The following is a 21995-nucleotide window of genomic DNA, read 5'->3' on the forward strand; positions in this document are numbered from 1 at the left end:
TGAGGCTCTGATACAGGCCTGGAACCATATCATCACTCGTGAACATCTGCAGAAGCTTGTTCACTCAATGCCACAGAGATGCAAGTTGGTGCTCAAGAGCAAAGGCTGGCCAATAAAGTATTAGACGCTAAAGATGCACACAAAAGGCCCTTTTCAGGACTCTGAATTAAATAAAAAATAATAAATCTTAAAAATTTAAATTTAAGTCTGTGTGAACTTGCATTGGAAGTTAATGAACTTAGAAACCTGTTCACCATTCTACACACTGTACTGGTGTAGGTATGGTTATGCTGTAAGAAAAAATATTAAAAATTTACATACCATAACAATTTATACACTTGGGACATTCAAAATGAGTATGGCATACAATGAGGGATTACAAAAACATATATGTTGCAGTTTCACTGTAGAGATCCAGAAGTATGAAATATATAGTTTTCTTTATGCCTATGCAGGACTTATGAACACCACTATATATATATATATATATATATATATATATATATATAATATGTATGTATGTATATATGTGTGAATATATATATATATATATATGTATGTATGTATATATGTGTGAATATATATATATATATGTATATATATGTATGTGTGTATATGTGTGTGTATATATACACAGTACAGACCAAAAGTTTGGACACACCTCATTCAAAGAGTTTTCTCTATTTTCATGACTCTGAAAATTGTAGATTCACATTGACGGCATCAATGTGTACATGTCACGTATGTATGCATGTGTGTGTGTGTGTGTGTATATATGTATATATATATCTATCTAATATATAAAGCTGAATGTGTATATGTGTGTGTATGTATGTCCGGGATTGGCATTTGCACCGTCGCAGCTACAGCCACAAAAGTTTGCACACTCACACTTCTGGACCCCGAGAGCGTCATAGGCTATGTTTCGAGGGGAAATTTTAACCCCGCGCTTTAGTTATTCGCCAAAAAACCTGCCTCCATTAAAACGAATGGAGCTGGGAGCCACAGTGCAGCCAGAACTTCAGAAGAATGCACAGCCATGCCCTTATATGGAATGTTGGCGTGTCACAATGCAGCCAGGGGAAGAGACAGACACAGACAAGGAAAGAGGCAGACACAGACAGGGTAAGAAACAGACGTAGACAGGGTAAGAGACAGACACAAAGAGACAGACTGACAGGTAAAGAGACAGATAAAGAGACAGACACAGGGAAAGAGACAGACACAGGGAGACAGATAAAGAGACAGACACAGGGAAAGAGACAGATAAAGAGACAGAGACAGGGAAAGAGACAGAGACAGGGAAAGAGACAGAGACAGGGAAAGAGACAGAGACAGGGAAAGAGACAGAGACAGGGAAAGAGACAGAGACAGGGAAAGAGACAGAGACAGGGAAAGAGACAGAGACAGGGAAAGAGACAGAGACAGGGAAAGAGACAGAGACAGGGAAAGAGACAGAGACAGGGAAAGAGACAGAGACAGGGAAAGAGACAGAGACAGGGAAAGAGACAGAGACAGGGAAAGAGACAGACACAGGGAAAGAGACAGACACAGGGAAAGAGACAGACACAGGGAAAGAGACAGACACAGGGAAAGAGACAGACACAGGGAAAGAGACAGACACAGGGAAAGAGACAGACACACAGGGAAAGAGACAGACACACAGGGAAAGAGACAGACACAGGGAAAGAGACAGACACAGGGAAAGAGACAGACACAGGGAAAGAGACAGACACAGGGAAAGAGACAGACACAGGGAAAGAGACAGACAAACAGAGAGAGAGAGACAGAGAATGGGAGAGAAAGAGAGACAGTTACTATCCCGGGCAGCGCCGGGTGCTATGTTGTGAGGCGAAATTTTAACCCTGCGCGTTCCAATTTACCAATCAATTTTGCCCTTATCTACATAATGGGGAAAAAGTAAAACGAAAAGTGTTGGGGGCAAATTGACAGCTCCAGATGTGAACAAGGGGCACTTAAAAAATGAGGCGATGGCGCCAAAGAGTATATACCGTACAGTTGCTAAGGTGGGGCCCCGACATGGGATACTCACCACACTCTGGGATATGAACACACACACACAATGCGCCACACACTACCACGTGCTTGAACACATATACCACCCTCAGCACACATCTCACCACACATACGCCAACCTCGCCACATAATCGCCCTAAACACACACAAGTCTGGTATTATCCTTCAAAAATAAAAATCTGATTAATAAGCAGCCAAACTACAAGAACAACAAATGTACCACATAGGAAATACGGCAGCTGTCAGTCACATGACCTGTCTATATGTGTATGTGTGAGCTAATATATACTGTCAGGGGGGAGGGCTTTATGTTGCCTGGAGATTTATCAGGCTGCCAATAGCAACCAATCACAGCTTAGCTTCTATTTTGCTACAGTTAATTAATCTGAGCTCTGATTGGTTAATATAGGCAACAATTTAATAATTACATTTCTATCTATTTGTTTTGTGGTTTTTGAGTGCAGAATACATTTTTGTTAATACATTCTATTTTGTTAACAGCAGTTATCAACCCGGGCGAAGCCGGGTAGTACACCTTCTCATTCAAAGAGTTTTCTCTATTTTCATGACTCTGAAAATTGTAGATTCACATTGCAGGCATCAATGTGTACATGTCATGTATATGTATGTATGTGTATGTGTGTGTGTGTGTATATATATATATATATATATATCTATCTATCTAATATATAAAGCTGAATGTGTGTATGTGTGTGTGTATGTATGTCCGGGATTGGTATCTGCACCGTCGCAGCTACAGTCACAAAATTTTGCACACTCACACGTCTGGACCCGGAGAGTGTCATAGGCTATGTTTTGAGGGGAAATTTTAACCCCGCGCTTTAGTTATTCCCCAAAAAACCTGCCTCCATTAAAGCGAATGGAGCTGGGAGCCACAGTGCAGCCATAACTTAAGAAGAATGCGCAGCCACGCCCTTAAATGGAATGTTGGCGTGTCACAATGTAGCCAGGAAATGAGACAGACACAGACAGGGAAAGAGGCAGAGACAGACAGGGTAAGAGACAGACACAGACAAAGAGACAGACTGACAGGGAAAGAGAGGGAAAGAGACAGACAGGGTAAGAGACAGACCGGGAAAGTGACAGAGATAGATAGGCAGACAGGGAAAGAGATAGATAGACAGGGAAAGAGACAGACGGACAAAGAGAGAGAGACAGAGAGAGATACAGAGGGGGAGACAGACAGAGAATGGGAGAGAAACAGAGAGACCGTTACTATCCCGGGCAGCGCCGGGTGCTACAGCTATAATTTAACTTGGGCAAAGCCGGGTAGTACAACATCTAGTGTGTGTGTATATATATGTGTGTGTGTGTGTGTGTGTGTGTGTGTGTGTTTGTGTATATGTGTGTATTTGTGTGTGTTTGTGTATATGTGTGTATTTGTGTGTGTTTGTGTATGTGTGTATTTGTGTATATGTGTGCGTGTATATGTGTGTATATACACACATATATATGTATGTATGTGCATGTGTACCTATGTGTCTGTATATACAGTATGTGTATGTATGCATGTATGTGTGTGTGTATATATATGTGTGTGTGTGTATATATATATATATATATATATATGTGTATATATATATATATTCATACATACATAAACTTACACTTTAAAACTGCTATGCAATCTCAGTTTTGAAGGCATCCATTATACAAGGGGCTGCTGATAAGTCTTTGTCTTTACCCAGAAAGAAACGAGATATGATGATGGAACGTTACATTTAGGCCATGTACGCACGTTGCGTTTTTTTTCTTGCGTTTTGGTTGCGTTTTATAATTTGCACTGTCATTGACAAAATGCATGCGTTTTGCTTCCCCAGCAAAGTCTATGATAAATCAGAAATTCCATGCACACATTGCTTTTTTTCATTGCGTTTTGTTTGGCAAATATTTGTCATAATCGTTGCCTAAAGAAAAGCATCATGTCACTTCTTCATTGTGTTTTGTGAACATTTTCCACCCATTGAAATGAATGAGGTGTGTCAAAACACAACCAAACTGTTTAGTTGTGCATTTGCACTGCCTTTTGGTTGCGTTTTCGATGCATTTTTGTCAACAAAAACGCAGGTCACCATCTTTTCTCCATTCTTTCTCTCCCTCTCTCTCTTGCTCTCTGTCTTTACCCCCTTCATATTCTCCAATCACCGGCGCAGCGCGGCTGTCACACTGCTCCCACAGCCTCTGCTGCTTCTGAAAGTGTCGGCCGCTCATTAGGCTCATCTCTTATTCACTTCACCCTCTCTCCACCTGCGCCTATGATTGGTTGCAGTCAGACACACCTCCACTCTGAGTGACAGTTGTCAGACTGCAACCAATCACAGCTGCCGGTGGGCAGGTCTATATCGTACAATAAATAAATACTTTAAATTTTTACACCCAGCCAAGATAAAGCCTTGGATTACAGCTGGGGGCTGGTATTCTCAGACTGAGGAAACCCACATTATTGGGAGTCCCCCAGCCTTAAAATATCAATAAGCAGCCGCCCGGAATTACCGCATCCATTAGATGCGACAGTGATGGGACTGTACCCAGCTCATCCCGATTGCCCTGGTGCGGTGGCAATCAGGGTAATAAGGAGTTAATTGCAGCCCAGAGCAGCCACTAAGTCCTAGCTTAGTGATGGCAGACGTTTGAGACACCCCCTCATCTCTAATCTGTAAGTGAAAGTAAATAAACACGAACACCGAAAATTCCTTTATTTGAAATAAAAGACAAAAAGCCACCCTCTTTCACCAGATTATTAACCCCCCAAACACCCTTCCATGTCCGACTTAATCCACACAAGCTCCCACGTCGCTTTCAGGTCTGCTACATCTGACACTCACAGCGAGTGCCATAGAACAAGACTGCTCGCTGTGAGCTCCACGCAGCAACTGAAGTGAGTCGCACTATCAGCGGGATGTCACTTAGGTTAGCCGCTGTCACAGCTGGAGTCCTCCACCTGTGAAAGCAAATTACTCTGAAGAGAGCTGCGCGATCTCACTAAGGTGATTTCCCGTCACAGCTGGAGTCCTTCACCTGTGAACGCAAATCAGGCGGCGACACAGAGCCGCGAGAGGAGAATGAACTCGGGTGAATATCTAACGGCTGCAGGCCCTGCACTACTGCTTGTGTCGCGGCACTGATGTCAGAGGTTCACCCGAGTTCATTCTCTTTGCGTTGCTTTTTAGGCGGGCATTTATGCCCTAGGGTGCTGCTGTGACAGTACAGGGAAGTAGCAGAGCGGAATCGCCGTGGGACCTCGTGTGGATTACTCCGGACCTTCAGGGGTGTTTAGGAGTTAATAAAGTGGTGAGAAATAGTGTTGTTTTGTATTTTATTCCAAATAAAGGATTTTGGGGGTGTATGTTTTTATTTACTTTCACTTACAGATTAGTGATGAGGCGGGGTCTGATAGAAGACTGCCTTCACTAATCTAGGGCTTAGTGGCTGCTGTGGGCTGCCATTAACTCCTTATTACCCCGATTGCCACCACACCAGGGCAACGGAAGAGCCAGGTTCAGCGCCAGAAATGGTGCATCTTATGAAGGCGCCACTTCTGGGGCGACCGTGGGCTATTAGGCTGAAAGGGCCAAATAACAATGTGCCTTTCCACTCTAATAATATTAACCCCCTGTTGTCTACTGCACCTTGGCTGGCTTTAGAAAAATGGGGGACCCCACGGCATATTTTTTTTATTTATTTTTTTTAATCAAGAGCAAGATTTCTTTGGACAGCTTGCTGCACCCTTTGCTTTTCAGAGCTACCTTCAATTGATTCAAAAGTTCAATGTAATACCTTGCATCGATGGTGGAACCCTTTTGAAGACAGTCCACTAGCAACACGCCCTCCTTATCCCAGAGCACAGACGCCATCACCTTAGTTGCTAATTTTTGCACCCTGAACTTCTTTGGACGATGAGAACCACTGTGCCTCTCTTTTGACTGCTCCTTGTTTTCAGGGTCATACAAATAAATCCAGGTCTCATCCATAGTGACCAGTTGATCCAGGAAGCTCTTATCAGTCGGGAAACGCTGACAAATAGACCGGGAAGTTTTCACTCACATGCTTCTCTGATCTGTTGTCAAACATTTGGGCTCCCAGATAGCTTCCCTATGTCCAAATGTTCATGGATAATGACACAAATGCATTCATGGGAAATCCCCATGATGTCTGCTATTACTTAAGCTGAAATTCGTCAATTCTTTAGTATGAGGTTATATACGGCATCGACGATCTCTGGAACAACCACCACTCTCGGTTGTCCAGGAGGTTCCTCATCATTGGTGCTGAAGTAGCCCGATTTAAATTTGGCAACCCAGTTCTTAACTGTGGAATATGAAGGCCATTGATCCCCCAAGTCCTTCGAGGACTTTCCTTGCAGAAGCAATAATTTTAGCACTCCTCTGCTCTCAGTTGCTGTGAATATCGCATTAGACTCCGCCATTTTGTTTTTCCACGTGCGTAGAACACTGTTGCCATAAGCAACAAACACAAAATTTTGAAAACCTATATTAGACACACAAAGCTTTCATGTGATGTAACATTTGTTACCATAGAAACAAAGATCACAAAGCCAAAGACTTATCAGCAGCCCTTCGTATTATTGTATTAGCTTTAACCATTCGTATCCACTAGTTTGCTTGTTTGTCATCATGAGATGTCATTTCCTTCATGACCACACTGCCCTGTGTTCCATCACATTTTTTTTATGTTTCATGGAGGTAATATCGTGTTTATATGACATTTTTGTATAATAAAGCTCTTGATTGAATTCCAACTTTGGATTATTTTTTAACACAGAGAAAAGAGGAGTTTTAAATGTGCAAAATGTTTTTTATTTTTTAATTATGAACAAAAGAATAAAAATTCACCATAAAGATTACAATGCCACGGATGGAAAATTAACTAACCCAACACCTGTGGATCACCAGTCAATCAATAAATTGTATATAAATGTCATAATAGCAAGGAAAGTGACCATGTGCATAAAATAAATCTATAATTCTAAAAATGACAAATGCCCGATAATACAACATATATAACAGCACAAAAAGTGCTTACCCTGGGTTAACTTGTGATTTGGAGGGCAAAAGAGGGGTACCAAATAATTTGACCTCAACGGCCGTTTCGCGGGACTTAGCCCACTTCTTCCTGGAGGAGAATAGGATTGGATTATATTTTGTATCTAATGCTAAACCACAGGTCAAATATAGTTGTATATTTATCTTCTTGGGACTTTGCTGGTGTTTGATTTTGTCTTAATAAGATATGGACCATTGCATCCAATTGTAGGTAATTATTATTTGGTGGAAGAGGATAAAGTGTACAACTTGGGTTTGGTTGTTTGGGGAGGAAGGGTGAAGTAAAAGCAGTCCCTCACTAAAGTTTAGTGTTCAACATATATTGCTATATTTTACCTTTTTGGGTTTTATTGGTTTCAATATTTTACTGCCGTGGGGGGGTTTGTGCTGGAAACTGCTGGCAGTGTGCTGTCTGCCAGAAAACTTTTGCATTTTTGCTGCAATTTTCGTATGTGCAGCAACACTACTCTAGTTTTGCAATATGGAAAATAAAACACCTGGAAATTACAGCAAATTTCAGTGACTGTCATTGCAGATGGCTGCCTTTTCTGATTTTAATGCTTTCTTTCACAGAATGTTTACTAAATGAAGACAACTTTTCTGTACGGTGCCCCAAGCACAAGGTAAGGACAGCATTGATTGTAGAGCCTGTTTGTGTCTTCAGGTAATTCTTCCATAGCATTGTGTACCCTATCTCAAGAGGGTCTCAACATTTGTGCATAGACGCACACCATGAAAGGACCACTTTTTACAACTATGTAGTTTGGTTTTCTTCTACAAAACTGTGCCACTTTTTAATCTGTGGCACAAGGCTTCATTCAGACTTCTATGATTTTTCACACAGACTGCAAAAAATAAAAAACGGGCTAAGTAGTAACTTTGTCAGCCAGTTTTCATTAAGTGTTTGCTCAGCGTGTGTTTCTTCCATGTGTTTGATCAGAGATTGGTCGCTTAGTTTTTACCATTGGTGTTTTCAATATCCGTTCTCTAATCAGCGCTTGGCAATGTCTCTTGTTACCATCAGTGCCTCATCAGTGATTACATAGTCTGTTTTCGGTCCGTGCGTCAGATTTTACCATCTGTTCTTCATCAGTGATTTTTTCCATATGAAAAAAATTAAATTTCAAAGTTCCATGTATCCAATAGTATTCACAAAAAGTACAAAAAAACTCCTTAAAACCAATAATCTTTATTAGGGAAAGCACACTTGTAGATCTCTGGTTTACTTCCCAGTTTCAGTATTTGAAAAATATTAGTACTACCATAAATATTGGGAGTACCAGGGAGAACGTACAGTTTGGACTGGACTTGAGGACTTTAATGCCAAGTTATTGAATGTATAAATTAGTCATCTCAAGTATACACCAGATATGGAGAGATATTGTTATTCATTGGGGATTTTTGTTTTATAATGGTAATTCACCTTGGATTAATAGGAGAACGCTAAATATATCTCCTTCCCCTATTTCATCTATCCCCACTTCTGAAGCAGTTGTTCTGTTACTATTTTCCAATAGCTGGGACCAATGTAAGAGTCATTTTGTATTTATGTGGGCACTCAGGGTTCTTTTAAAAAAAATTCTAATAAAGATTATTGATTTTAAGGCGTTTTTTTGTACTTTCCGTGAATACTACTTTGAGCCCTCGTGGGCAGGGACTTCCGTCCTCCTGTACCAGTCTGTGCCTTGTATGTTTTGATTGTTGTACTTGTCCCTATTTTGTATATCCCTTTCACATGTAAAGCGCCATGGAATAAATTTGGCTATAATAACAACAACTTCTAATAATAATACAATCCTGAACAAATTAATTCTGCAATCATGCACTGTGAAATATTCCTTGTATCCGCTATATTGTTAATTATGGAGAGGGCATGAGCTGCACACCAAAACCAGACAGGTGCTGCGGCTGCCCCTGACTTTCTTGTTCCCTAAGGCTATGTGCACACGCTGAGTAATTAGTTGCAGAAATTTCTGTGCCAATGTACATCTCCTGGTACATCTCCTGGCAGAAAAAACACACGTTTTTTCCATGCAGTTTTCACATGAATTTTTCATGTATTTGTGGTGGAAAATGCTGGCAAAAAGCCTGAAAGAATTGACATGCTCAAAACCATAGAAAAACTGGAGTAACACATCCACTAAAATCATGTTATTTATTAAAGATTAATTATAAAATATAGCAAACATAAACAACATTACATAAGTCAGATTTTTACAGAGGAAATATCAGACACAAATTTCATTAGTGGGGGAGGGGCAACTTAGGAGGAGAAAAACCCATCTCAATCATAGGGCGAATACCTGACTAAATAAATCAATCACTGAGTTGGGTATGACATCAATTAAATATGTCAATACACTAATAAAGTGAAATAAATGGCCGTCAAAAAATCCCACTCAGCAAAGTACAAGCAGAAATCATTGCGTCAGCTTACCAATGGTAGATGAGGAAAGTCCCCCTGGAGATCCCAACAACCCAATGTGCGTTTCGCCTGGTGGCTTTCTCCCAAGAAGACACATGGCTGTACTAGCTCAAAAGGGCGCTTCTACTCAATACTGAGCAAAGGGTCTGAATACTTATAACCATGTGATATTTCAGTTTTTCTTGTGTAATAAATTTGCAAAAAATTCAGGGTTTTTTTCTGTCAAGCTGGGCTGCAGAGTGTACATTAATGAGAAAAAAATTTACTTTTTTGCATTTACCAAATGGCTGCAATGAAACAGAGAAAAATTTTAAAGGTGTCTGAATAGTTTCCGTACCCACTGTAATATTACCTCTTTCTGCGTATTTCTGACCCTGAGATGTTGGTGCTTGATGAATTGTATATTCCTAAGAATTGACATGCTGCATTTTATTTTCTACACCAAACATACAAATGAAAGATAAGCAACGTGCACAAAACTCCAAAATTCACATTGACTTTGCTTGCATAAGGATAGGCATGCAGATTTCTGCAAAATTGCACCCAAAAATGTATAAAGAACGCAGTCTTACTTCTTGTGTCCTATAATCCTCCATTAAAACAAATTCTTAAGAGATCCGATGGGTGGGGGGGGGGAAGTTGTGCAAACGCAACTCTTTTGTCTGTTGTTCACCTCTTACCAAGATTGGGTATACTGGGTACGTTCTAGATCATGTTGGTGTAATCACTGCCTGCTTCTGTGGTGAGCTGGCAGTGTTCCCTGCACATGTCTGCTGTTTTAAACAGCAGACATGTGGGACTTTCAGGCGCAGGTGGATCCACAATCCACCTGCGCCTGTTAACCCCTTAAATCACTCACAATTTGACTAGTAAAATAAAATAAAGTTTAAAAAAAGTTTTAAATAAAACATTTTTAAAAAAAACAAAACCGATTCATACCATTTGAAAATTAAACAGTTAAAAAATACACGTTTGTTATCACCGGGTTAAGAAATGCCCGATCTATCAAAATATAAAATCAATCTGATCGGTAAACGGCGTAGCGGCAAAACAATTTCCAAACTCCAAAATTATTTTTTTTTTGGTCGCTGCAAATTTTGCACTAAAATTGCAATTTACCGTATTTTTCGCTTTATAAGACGCACCTGATTATAAGACGCACCCCCAAATTTGGTGAAGGAATAGAGAATTTTTTAATAAATGGGGTACGTCTTATAATGCCAGTGTCCGTCTAACAAATCATATATGGTATATGTCCCTCATAGCCCCCCCCATCCTAAAATTAGCCCGCTTACTCTGGATATGGCCACCTTATATTGAATATAGCACCCTTGTGCTGGCACACATCCCCCAGTGATGCCACATGTCCTCTATGGCTGGCACACGTCCTCTATGGCTAGCACATGGCCCCTATGGCTAGCACATGGCCCCCTGTGGCTGGCACACGGCCCCTATGGCTGGCACATGGCTCCTATGGCTGGCACACGGCCCCTGTGGCTGGCACACGGCCCCTGTGGCTGGCACACGGCCCTTGTGGCTGGCACACGGCCCCCTGTGGCTGGCACACGGCCCCCTGTGGCTGGCACACATCACCCTGTGTTAGATATCGCCCCCATGCTGCTGCTTTTAGTAAAATAAACTCTTTCCTTACCTTCTCCAGCACTGTCTTCCCTGTGTCTCCCTCAGTGGGATTGAGCTCCTCCTGTCTCCTGCACTTCCTGGTTCTCGGTGCGGTCATGTGATCCGCACAGCAGAGAGATATCTCTGCGTGCATGATCACAGCGGCAGGAGGGAGACACGCAGGAGGAGGTAAGTAAAGAGTTTTTTATTTTACTATGGGCAGCAGCATGGGGGCCATAGCTAACACAGGGGGGCATGTGCGATCAAAGGGAAACACTGGCAGATATAATATGCGTCGCCCCCCCAGCCCATCACCACGGTGCGGTTTCAGCACCACTGTGATGGACAGCGGCTGTGCATATTATATGAGCGGGAGCAGGAGATCTAACGCTGCCGCCTGCAGCTTTCACCTGCTTCTATCAGCCTCCAGCACGGCTCCAGAGCGGCCCCCACCTCCCCTGGACCCTGCAATATATAATCCGTATATTCGGATTATAAGACGCACCCCCTACTTTTCCCCCAAAATTTGGGGGAACAAAAGTGCGTCTTATAAAGTGAAAACTACGGTAAATCACCCGGGGCTAAAGGGGTTAAACTACTGATTTCTGCTGGATCCTTTTTTTTTTTTTGTTTTTTTTTGTTTTGGTTTTTTTTTTTATTTAAAGTTTGGAGTCTATGGAGAATGGATCCGTTAATGGATTCCTGTTTAGCCATCCATTTTTCTTGCATTTGTAGGGGATCCATTTTTTTTCCTTCAGGATCCATTCAAATGGAAGATGAAGAGCAATCAGTTATCGGATGTCTTCTCCGTAGACTCCCGTGTAAAAAAAAATAATTAAAAAAAAAAACAGATCCAGCAGACAGCAAGACAGCATTTTGCCAACAGATGTCTGCCTGGTTCTAACGGGTGATTACAGGACATGTGAACTCAGCCTTAGATTATATGTGTCACCGTCTTCTGTAATGTCGTAAACAGCTGTTTCTTTTTTTTCTTTTTTTTTTGGGTGGGGGTTTGCAGACACACGGTCTACTTATCAATACAGATACATATGCAAGAGGACCGAGAGTTTTTAAGTGCAAAAATAGACAAATTTTATTAGGTACAGCAGGTGATTAATCATAAAATCACATAAAATCCAAATATTTACAGGACCCAGGGCTCAGGTACATGCCATATCAGGGCTAAATTTCAGACAAAAGTTATGTAGCAATGCACCCACTCCGGTGCATATATTAAATGCATTTAAGCAAAGTCAGCCTGACAGAAATATTAACCCCTCAAAGGCTCCATCACATCGCAACAAGTGCCATAATATCTCCGGTATATCTACCAATTGGTGGTAAGGTGGTATTGCCCAGCCTGGTCACAGGAGCAACCTCAAAAAAGCGACGTACATTTTGAAAAGCGGTATATTAAAATCTTCATCAGGGTAGAGGTGTTCTGACCATCTATCCCAGAGCTCCGGTTTTAAATAATCGCGCTGATCAGATCAGTCCGGAAGTTCGCACACAGGGCATGCGCCGGTTCACAGGCAAGTCCCGCGAGACCGCCGCCGTCACGTCATAATCGCGCATGCGCAGGAGCGTGGACGCGTCGCCATAGCTCCCGCGCAGGCGCGAGACGGCCAGACAGCGGCGATCAGGCAGGGACGAGCATGTAAGCCGGTGCACGCGCACAGGAACCACCGGAACTCACCAGAAGCGTAACAAAATATAAAAGTGTTATGTTACAGGTACATAAAGTCCACAATTGCAGAGAGTGACAGGCATAACGTTATTTATGTTATATTCCACAGGAAACATCCTTTTCATCTTTAATCATCCATATGGATATCCTGTCACACTTCCACCAATGATAGTTTTTATCACATTAACCTGCAATCACAAAAAGTATGAATGAGTCTTCGGGATAGATGGACAGAGGAGTGCAAATTAAAACGATTAAAAATGATAAGATTATAGGTGGTTAGGAAGAGGGAAGGTGGTATCACAATCAAAAGGTGAGACAAAGGAGATATATGCAAATTATCTATCCCTGCAGGATTCATCCACAGGGCTGTATATACCCTGATATATGTGTAAACATGTATGCTCATGTATATTTCCTAGATGGTATTACAAGAAGGGTGAATAACTAACGGCCTCATTGAGACCTCTAGGGACCAGAGTGTCCAAGGTAACAATCCACTTCGTCTCGCATTGCATTGTGCTAGACGTTTTCTGAGGTCACCACCCCTGATTCCTCCCACTATGGCATCAATGCCTCTGATTTTAAGTTTGGAGGGGTCACCGGAGTGGTGAGATCTGAAATGTCGAGGTAATGTTTTTAGGACACTTGGATCAACCTCTGATTTGGCCGCAGCAATGTCTCTGACATGCTCCCTGACCCTGATGCGGAACGCACGGGAAGTGAGCCCCACATAGGTCAGGGGGCATGTACATGTAGCAAAATTATATCACGTGTGTGGTACCACACGTGATATATTGTTTAATGTGAAAGTTCTTTGATCCATCTGATGAATGGAAAGTTGAGCTACGGAGGACATTGCTGCAGGCCAAACAGTGCCCACAAGATCCCTGTATCGGCCCGCGTGATCCAAATGGATTAGCCCTAGGCAAGACATAGTGGCTCTGTACCAGAATATCTTTCAGACTTCTGGCCCTCCTTGAGGTCATCATTGGATTTTGGGTCAGTACCTCCGCAAGTACCGGGTCAGTGAAGAGTACCGGCCAATGTCTCTTCATAATATGGCGCATAGTCTCCCATTCTTGGTTGTAGGTCCCAATGAACCTGACTGTGCCATCCTGTTTTTTTGTTTTTTTTGGGGTATTAATCAGCAATTGTGCTCTAGAGGTTTTTTTCGCACAGTTGTAGCCAGATTTTATGCTCCTTATGCTGTACCCCCTATCACGAAAGCGATCTCTGAGGTCCACAGACTGTGCCTCAAACATGGTGTCAGATGAGCATATCCGTCTCATCCTCAGGTACTGCCCGGTCGGGATGGCGCGAATTGTGGATGGATTATGGGCTGAGGACCCATGCAGCAGTGCATTTACAGACGTCTCCGTGCGCCGGCTTAAATGCTCGTCCCTGCCTGATCGCCGCCGTCTCGCGCCTGCGCGGGAGCTATGGCGACGCGTCCACGCTCCCGCGAATGCGCGATTATGACGTGGCGGCGGCGGTCTCGCGGGACTTGCCTGTAAACCGGCGCATGCGCCGTGTGCGAACTTCCGGACTGATCTGATCAGCGCGATTATTTAAAACCGGAGCTCTGGGATAGATGGTCAGAACACCTCTATCCTGATGAAGATTTTAATATACCGCTTTTCGAAACGTACGTCGCTTTTTTGAGGTTGCTCCTGTGACCAGGCCGGGCCATACCACCTCACCACCAATTGGTAGATATACCGGAGATATTATGGCACTTGTTGCGATGTGATGGGGCTTTTGAGGGGTTAATATTTCTGTCAGGCTGACTTTGCTTAAATGCATTTAATATATGCACCGGAGTGGGTGGATTGCTACATAACTTTTGTCTGAAATTTAGCCCTGATATGGCATGTACCTCAGCCCTGGGTCCTGTAAATATTTGGATTTTATGTGATTTTATGATTAATCACCTGCTGTACCTAATAAAATTTGTCTATTTTTGCACTTAAAAACTCTCGGTCCTCTTGCATATGTACCATGCTATTGAGTTTGTGCCAATTGTGGGGATCTTTAGCATATTATCCCCACACACAATTACGTTGTGCTCTTTGGAGTGTTTTTCTAATACTTATCAATACAGATGCATGAATAGCCCCATAGATTATAATGGCTACGTGTCCTATACTTTGAAATCACAGATAAAACCAGTCTGAATGGGGCCTGTGTATTTTGCTACATCAGGATATACATGTATGTCGCAGAGATGGCACCGAAACCACAGTTGTGCCCATGCCATTCAAAACAGGAGCCAACTATATGGCTGAGCTCATGCAGCATCAGCTGGATCCAAAGCGATCTCAGTCCCTAGCAGTTTAACTCCTCAGATGCTGTGTCACTACTGCGTGCAATCTGTAGCTTATTGTACACACTCTATCAGTGTGATCACGAGGTTCTGATGGGCTGCTATGTCAACCGGAGGCCTAAAAATGGCCTCCATGTCTGCCATATTGTGATGCCTATTACATCCTGCTAGATGCCAGAGGCACCACTTCTATTTCACTTCAACAGTGAGTTCTCTGTGTGCGCATTTTTCTTCTGAATCCTTGTTGATTCTCTTCTTTCTTCTAAGGGAACGATAAGGAGTATTTGTACAGTATGTAGACTAGAATATATTTTCAACACACTGGAATATTTTTTAGAAGACACTTTATTTGCAGTGATTTATTATTTCTATACCTACTTATTTTTCTTCCTTTAGACCAAAACAATAAAGGGTGTGTCAGCAGACCAACCTGAGCAGGGGTGAGAGGAGAATTGTGGAGCAACTTTGGAAATAAAATTCAAGCACAGGTGGGTATTTGGTTGGTTCTTAACTGTTTCATCATTTCAAATTCAATAGATTTTCAGATTTTCCTTTTTTATAAACCAGATAACAGAACAATTATATCAATTTACTGCGCTTGGTCCTGGGCTCTAACCATGCACCATTATAAATTTACTGCGCAGGTTAAAGTTTCTGCTTTTAACTCCGGAAGTGCTGTCCAGAAAACGGAAGACTAGGCACTGCCTGTGGACCCCAGCAATCGCACAGTCACCTGGTCTTTGCCAGCACAGCTGCTTGGGTCATAGCAGACTCAGGTCAGCACTGTCAGCGAAGTCTGGCATAGCAGGAGGCTATTTTCTCTGTAACAGGGGCTTCTATGGATTACAGATAAAAATGCACTTCCGTTACAGTTTCTTAACTAAATGTGTGTGTTAATATATTCACTTACCTCTGCTCTCTTCAATGTCTATCATCGTCGTTCTCTTCTGAGTGACATTAATGCTCTGCATACTGTGCTGGTCACGGGCCGGAAATCTCGTTGGAATATCAGCCTAGGGAGCCTTGTTCTGACACTCCATCGGCTTAAATTGTAAACATCCCTTCCAGATCACGCAGAGCGCAGTCTCCATAGCAGTGATGTCACTTAGAAGAGAAGAACGAAATGCTGGACATCGGAGAGAGCACCAGTACGTAAGTATATTAACCCCATTACGACAGCCTTACGTTTTAAAATGGCAGCAAAAAAGGGTACTTATTCCTTTCTGCCGTTTTAAAACGGCGGTCAGAAAAAGGTAAATAGCACCCCCCAGCGTCAGAAAATCTCCGGGGTTTCAGCTACCGGGGGTAGCTGAGACCCTGGAGATCATGATTCGGGCCGTTATTTCCGGTCCCCAGTCACGTGATCACCGATATACACCGTACACCGATGATCACGTTATAGTAAATGACAGCGCCGGTAAAAAATGATTTTTCTCCCATCTGGCATGAATAAACATGTCAGATGGGAGCTAAATCTCTTCCCCCGGTCCCCCGGAGTCGCCAAAGTGCCCCCCCCGACCCCCAACCCCCTCCCCAAAATACAAGATGGCCGCACGCACATTAGTGCGCCGGCCGCATTTACCCTCTTCCTCTGCTTTCTGTCGCATGTGCCATAACATTTGCGACAGAAAACTGCTCCCCAGGCCCTGCCAGGTCACCTCCTATATCCCCCCGGTGTCCTCCGGTGTTCCCCTGTACCTGTCGCAGCTCTGATTCCCCGCGGCCCCCTCCTCCTTCACAGCAGACGCTGGTCACATGCGCAGAGCACGGCTGTCAGCTCAGCTTCCTGCTTTGCTTTCAGAGACGCTGGCTGCTGCTCGCTTGCACTCTGCTGCTGTGACCCGGGGAGAGTGGGTGCCGTGTCATTGCACCCACTATCCTCAAATGGAGGGTCTCCATTCCTAGAAAATGGGGGATACGTTCCCTGAGCGAGCCCCCATATTCTAGAAGGTCCAGAATCATCGCAGGACTTACAAAATGGACAGGGGACCCGATTTTTTTTTTTTTTTTTTTTTTTTTTTTTTCAATAAATTGGTGAAAGAGGGAATGTTTTGGGGAGTGTTTTTTAAAATAAGTTTTTTTTTGTTGTCAATTTTTTTTTTATTACTGTCAATTAGTTATGTCTGGTATCAGATAGACGCCGTGACATAACTAACTGCTGGGCTTGTTGCCAGGTGACATCACACATCTGGTATCAACCCCATTTATTACCCCGTTTGCCACCGCAACAGGGCAACTGGATGAGTTGGGCCGAAGCGCCAGGATTGGCACATCTAATGGATGCACTACTTCTGGGGCGGCTGCGGCCTGCTATTTTTAGGCTGGGAAGAGTCCAATAATCATGGCTCTTCCCACCCTGAGAATACCAGACCCCAGCTATCAGCTTCACCTTGGCTGGCGATCTAATTTGGGGGGACCCCATGTTTTTTTTTAATTATTTATAAATAATTAATAAAACAGCTTGGGGGCCCTCCAAATTGATCACCAGCCAAGGGGAAGCTGTCAGCTGTGGTTTGCAGGCTACAGCTGTCTTCTTTACCCTAGCTGGCTATCAAAAATAGGGGGGACCCCACGATTATTTTAATTATTTTTTTAGGGGGGCCTAAATACAAGTTTAGGCATCCTTTAGTGCCACACGAAAGGCACTAAAGGGCGTCAGCTTAGAATATGCAGGGGGGTGGGACGTTATATATGTTTGACATCTATCCATTCATCCATTGTAGCGTTTTAGGTTGTGTGCCCACAATAAGGATTTGCAGCGTTTTGGACGCAGAGTGTTTTCCCTGCGTCCATAGCACTGCGTTGTGCAGTAGAAGCACAGTGGAAGGATTTTTAGAAATCCCGTGCCCACTGTGCTTTTTTTTTCTCCGCAGCATAAACTGACCTGCGGCACGGCTTCCTGAGCCTCAGCATGTCAATTTATTTTGCGGAGACGAGAGTGTTCTCTGCAGGTAGAATAGAGCGAAAGTCCACAGCAGCCTGAACCCAAATCATGGGCATGGGCAGCTGCGTTCTCCCGTGTATAACACTCACATCTCTGCAGGAAGGCTGACACTGTGTACTAGACGCCGTGTCGCTGGATCATGGCCACATAAGGTACAGCAATCCCAAATATGATTATGTATAACAGCAATAAAATACAATCCTTTATTAATATTGATTTAAAAAGGAAAATCCAAGTTCCTCTTATTCCGCAAATCAATTCAACAAGCCATCACCATGTGTAGTTGATTCTATATACCCAACCTGTAGGTCATCGGACCATATATACGGGGTTACACACAGTGGTGGCCACTAGATCAAAAAAACACAACAAAAAAACACAACAAACATAAATGAAGTATCATTGCCAAGATCAAGGACAGTGGTCCACAAAATAAACTCAGCAGAAAAAATTAATATACCTAAAAAAAATATGTCACAATTTCATATATGCTGACAATGGTCAGACAACAAGACATATCAATATAAGGCATATATAAAAGGAATGGTCTCACCACATCCTTTCACAAGAGGGCAAGCAGTCTCTCCATCGGATCCTGGGTATATCATGCCGTTCAGCATACACTCTCCCTATCCAATCTGGAGACAAAATAACAAATTTGCCTGCTGCCCCAAACTTCCGTCCTGACAAGGACGGACCACATCTAGTATGTAAAGCTGGACCCCCTAAGCTTACCCTATAGGCGTCCCGACGCGTTTCGTCTACATTGACTCCTCAGGGGACATAATACTACAGATATATTAGGTCCTGGTCGCCAGCCCTCACATGCCTATAATGTCAAAGGAAGCTGGCCCACAAAAGGTGGGGTCCTTTATACAGGGTATTAGTGCAGTTCCTCCAATCATGAGGTCACTCTCACCTGATGTTTAACTCCATCATTATCATGTGGATATTCACATTGTCCCATCTGTTCACAGCACGTGTATGTCGGCGTCCTAGACTGCTCGGCGCGCGCTCCCCCTCAGGGAACGCCCCTCATAGTCAGTGACGTCAGTCACATCCGGGTGGAATCCTCCCCCGTGTCCATGACGCACATACTCATGATTACAGGTCGGGGCGCGCGTGCCCCCAGCGTTCCATCTGGGGAACGCCCCTCGCCGTCAGTCACATCCGGGTGGAATCCTCCCCCGTGTCCATGACGCACATACTTATGATTACAGGACGGGGCGCGCGTGCCCCCAGCGTTCCATCTGGGGAACGCCCCTCGCCGTCAGACGTGAACAATACCAATAGGGGAGGGCTCCCGCCCAAAAATCCGTGACGTACCTCCATACAGCATACCAGGGGCGTGCGCCCTGCTAGCGCTATACACGAGCACCGCCCCCAGCCGATATACACCCTCCTATGGGGCGGCCTTTAACGAATTGACACAGGTATATAGGGACCAAATCGTCTCCTGGTGGGAGGTCCAGTCTTTGGAGAGCTATATTAAGGCTGGAATTGTCCCGAGGGGACTCAGAATCCAATTATCTGTGGGTCCACGCTATAAAAGCGCCTCTTTTGTTACCAACTGGGAAAGAGAGGCCACCAACAGTTCTTTAAAGCTTATGCAGATTATGTTGGAGGAAGAAAAGGCCACTCTCACAGTTAAATACTAAGCTCAAAGAATCTATTGAGGTCACTAAAAAATACGCTAGTGAACCAGATTTTGCTAACAAAGAGAAAAAATTGCAGGATACTCTTGAACGGTTCCAATACCATTTAAAGGAACGGAAGCACAAGCAATTTAACAGGGACATTTTGGATTTTAAGGATAACCGGGCCTATCAGGTTATTAATAATCAATCAATACCTGACGTTCCACCTGTAGTCCCATCCTCTACTGATACCGAAACCTCGGATACCGAGGGATTTCGGAAATCCAAAAAACATAAAAATAAAAGTAGAGGAAGGGGTAGAGGAGGTTTTAGATCAGGGGAGAGATCGGATTTTTCCTCCCCGCCACATTCCTTTGAACCCCATTTTCTGAGGAACCGTCAGTTCCACAGAGGCAAATGACACCCAATATAGAGGTCATAAATCTGTCCAAAAAAATGCTCAGTCCGGTAGAAATAGGCCTTCTTAAAAGAGGGCTATCTTTTGTTCCAACTTCCAACTTTGACTTATTCGAGTCTATTAAGGATCTCAACCTCTTTCTCAGGAAGTTGAGGTGGAGGAAGCATTTCCTCAAACAAGATACTAAGATCTGTCTGGACTTGGACATCCCAGCAGATCTTTTACCGGATATTAGACTCTTGAACAGTCTTGAGTTGGAAGATCCCAATTTGGTGGGCCGGGGCCCTTTCACAACCCTCAAAAATAGGAGTTCCAAAAATCCCCCTCTTATGTCGGATTTGTCGGCTATTGATATTTTTGAGGAGTTGGTCACGAAAGAATTAAAGGACCTAGCTGTGACTGATGTTTTTTCGAAATACAATTTGGACAGAATAGAAATACAGGCCCTAAAAGACCTGGAGCGTGACGACCACATTGTCATAAAACCCTCGGACAAGGGTGGCAATGTGGTCGTCATGGATACAGAGAAGTATGTTGACCTCTGTTTTGGGCTGCTGAATGACCGGGACACTTATGAGGTGCTCCCAGGGAATCCAACTAGAGTGTACCTGGAGGAATTAAGGACAATATTGGATGAAGGTTTAAGTATGGAAGTTATTGACAAGTCTGAATATGACTTCCTTTTTCAAAAAAACCCTATCATGGCAACCTTTTATTGTCTTCCAAAGGTGCACAAAGGGTTGGACCCCCTGAGAGGGAGACCCATAGTTTCTGGCATCAACAGTCTTACTCAGAACTGTGGAATTTATCTGGACCGTGTCCTTAGACCGTTTGTTATGGCCTTGCAGTCACATGTACAGGACACACCAGACCTGTTACGCAAATTAGAGGGCATCAATATACAGGCTGACACTACTCTTGGCAGTATTGATGTGGAGGCTCTCTACTCCTCCATCCCACATGATAAGGGGATGGAGGCGGTGAGATACTTTCTCTCAATGAGAGGGACCCAGTACCAACAGCATAATGCATTTGTCTTGAAACTCCTCTATTTTTGTTTGACCAAGAACGTATTCCTCTTCGATGGACGCTTCTACCACCAACTCAGGGGCACTGCGATGGGGAGCCCTTGTGCCCCCTCGTATGCCAACTTGCTCCTGGGTTGGTGGGAGGAAACTATGATTTTTACACTTGAAACAGAAGAGGTAACGCGTCACTTTGAGATCTGGACACGCTACATAGACGACATCCTGGTTGTCTGGAGTGGACCCAGGGATGATCTGTCGAAATATGTAGCGGACCTTAATGTGAACAATATCGGTCTGAAATTTACATCTGTTTTTGAGGAGGGGGGCATGTTGCCCTTTCTTGACATATTGATTCATAGGGATACTGCAGGAGGCCTCCACACATGCACCTACTATAAACCAACAGCGTCGAATTCCCTACTCCGTTGGGATAGTTGCCACCCTCAACATCTTAAACGGGGAATCCCAAAAGGACAATTCCTTCGAATTAGAAGGAATTGTTCTAAGGAGGGGGATTTTCGAGCTCAGGCCAAAGACCTGGGGGAACGGTTCCAAGAGAGGGGATACCCTAAAACTATCATTAAGAAGGCCTTTGATGAGGCTAAGGAGAGACCCAGATCGGAACTATTGATCCCTAAAAAAAGGAATGAGATACAGGATGGATCAAGTAGGTTCATCACCACCTTTGATAATGGCGCGGATAGCGTACGACACATTTTCAACAAACATTGGTCAATCCTAAGGATGGACAGGGACCTTCATCCAATTTTGCCTGAACAACCCCAGATC

General features: G+C 43.5%; 1 protein-coding gene across 4 annotated transcripts in view; it reads left to right on the plus strand.

Annotated features, from left to right (window-relative positions):
* The window catches only part of TCF20 (transcription factor 20), a 379410-nt gene that overhangs the window by 305061 nt on the left and 52354 nt on the right, over window positions 1-21995 (plus strand). For all 4 annotated transcript variants that reach the window (XR_012725109.1, XM_075321944.1, XM_075321945.1 and 1 more), the window contains 2 exons: window positions 7695-7744; window positions 15576-15667. Coding sequence is in view for 3 of the 4 variants with exons in the window: in XM_075321944.1 (XP_075178059.1) it covers window positions 7695-7744; window positions 15576-15623 (98 nt within the window). In the remaining variant the exon portion in view is untranslated. The remainder of the gene's footprint in view (window positions 1-7694; window positions 7745-15575; window positions 15668-21995) is intronic.

This window comes from Anomaloglossus baeobatrachus, chromosome 8 (assembly GCF_048569485.1).
Source record: "Anomaloglossus baeobatrachus isolate aAnoBae1 chromosome 8, aAnoBae1.hap1, whole genome shotgun sequence".
NCBI lineage: Eukaryota > Metazoa > Chordata > Amphibia > Anura > Aromobatidae > Anomaloglossus > Anomaloglossus baeobatrachus.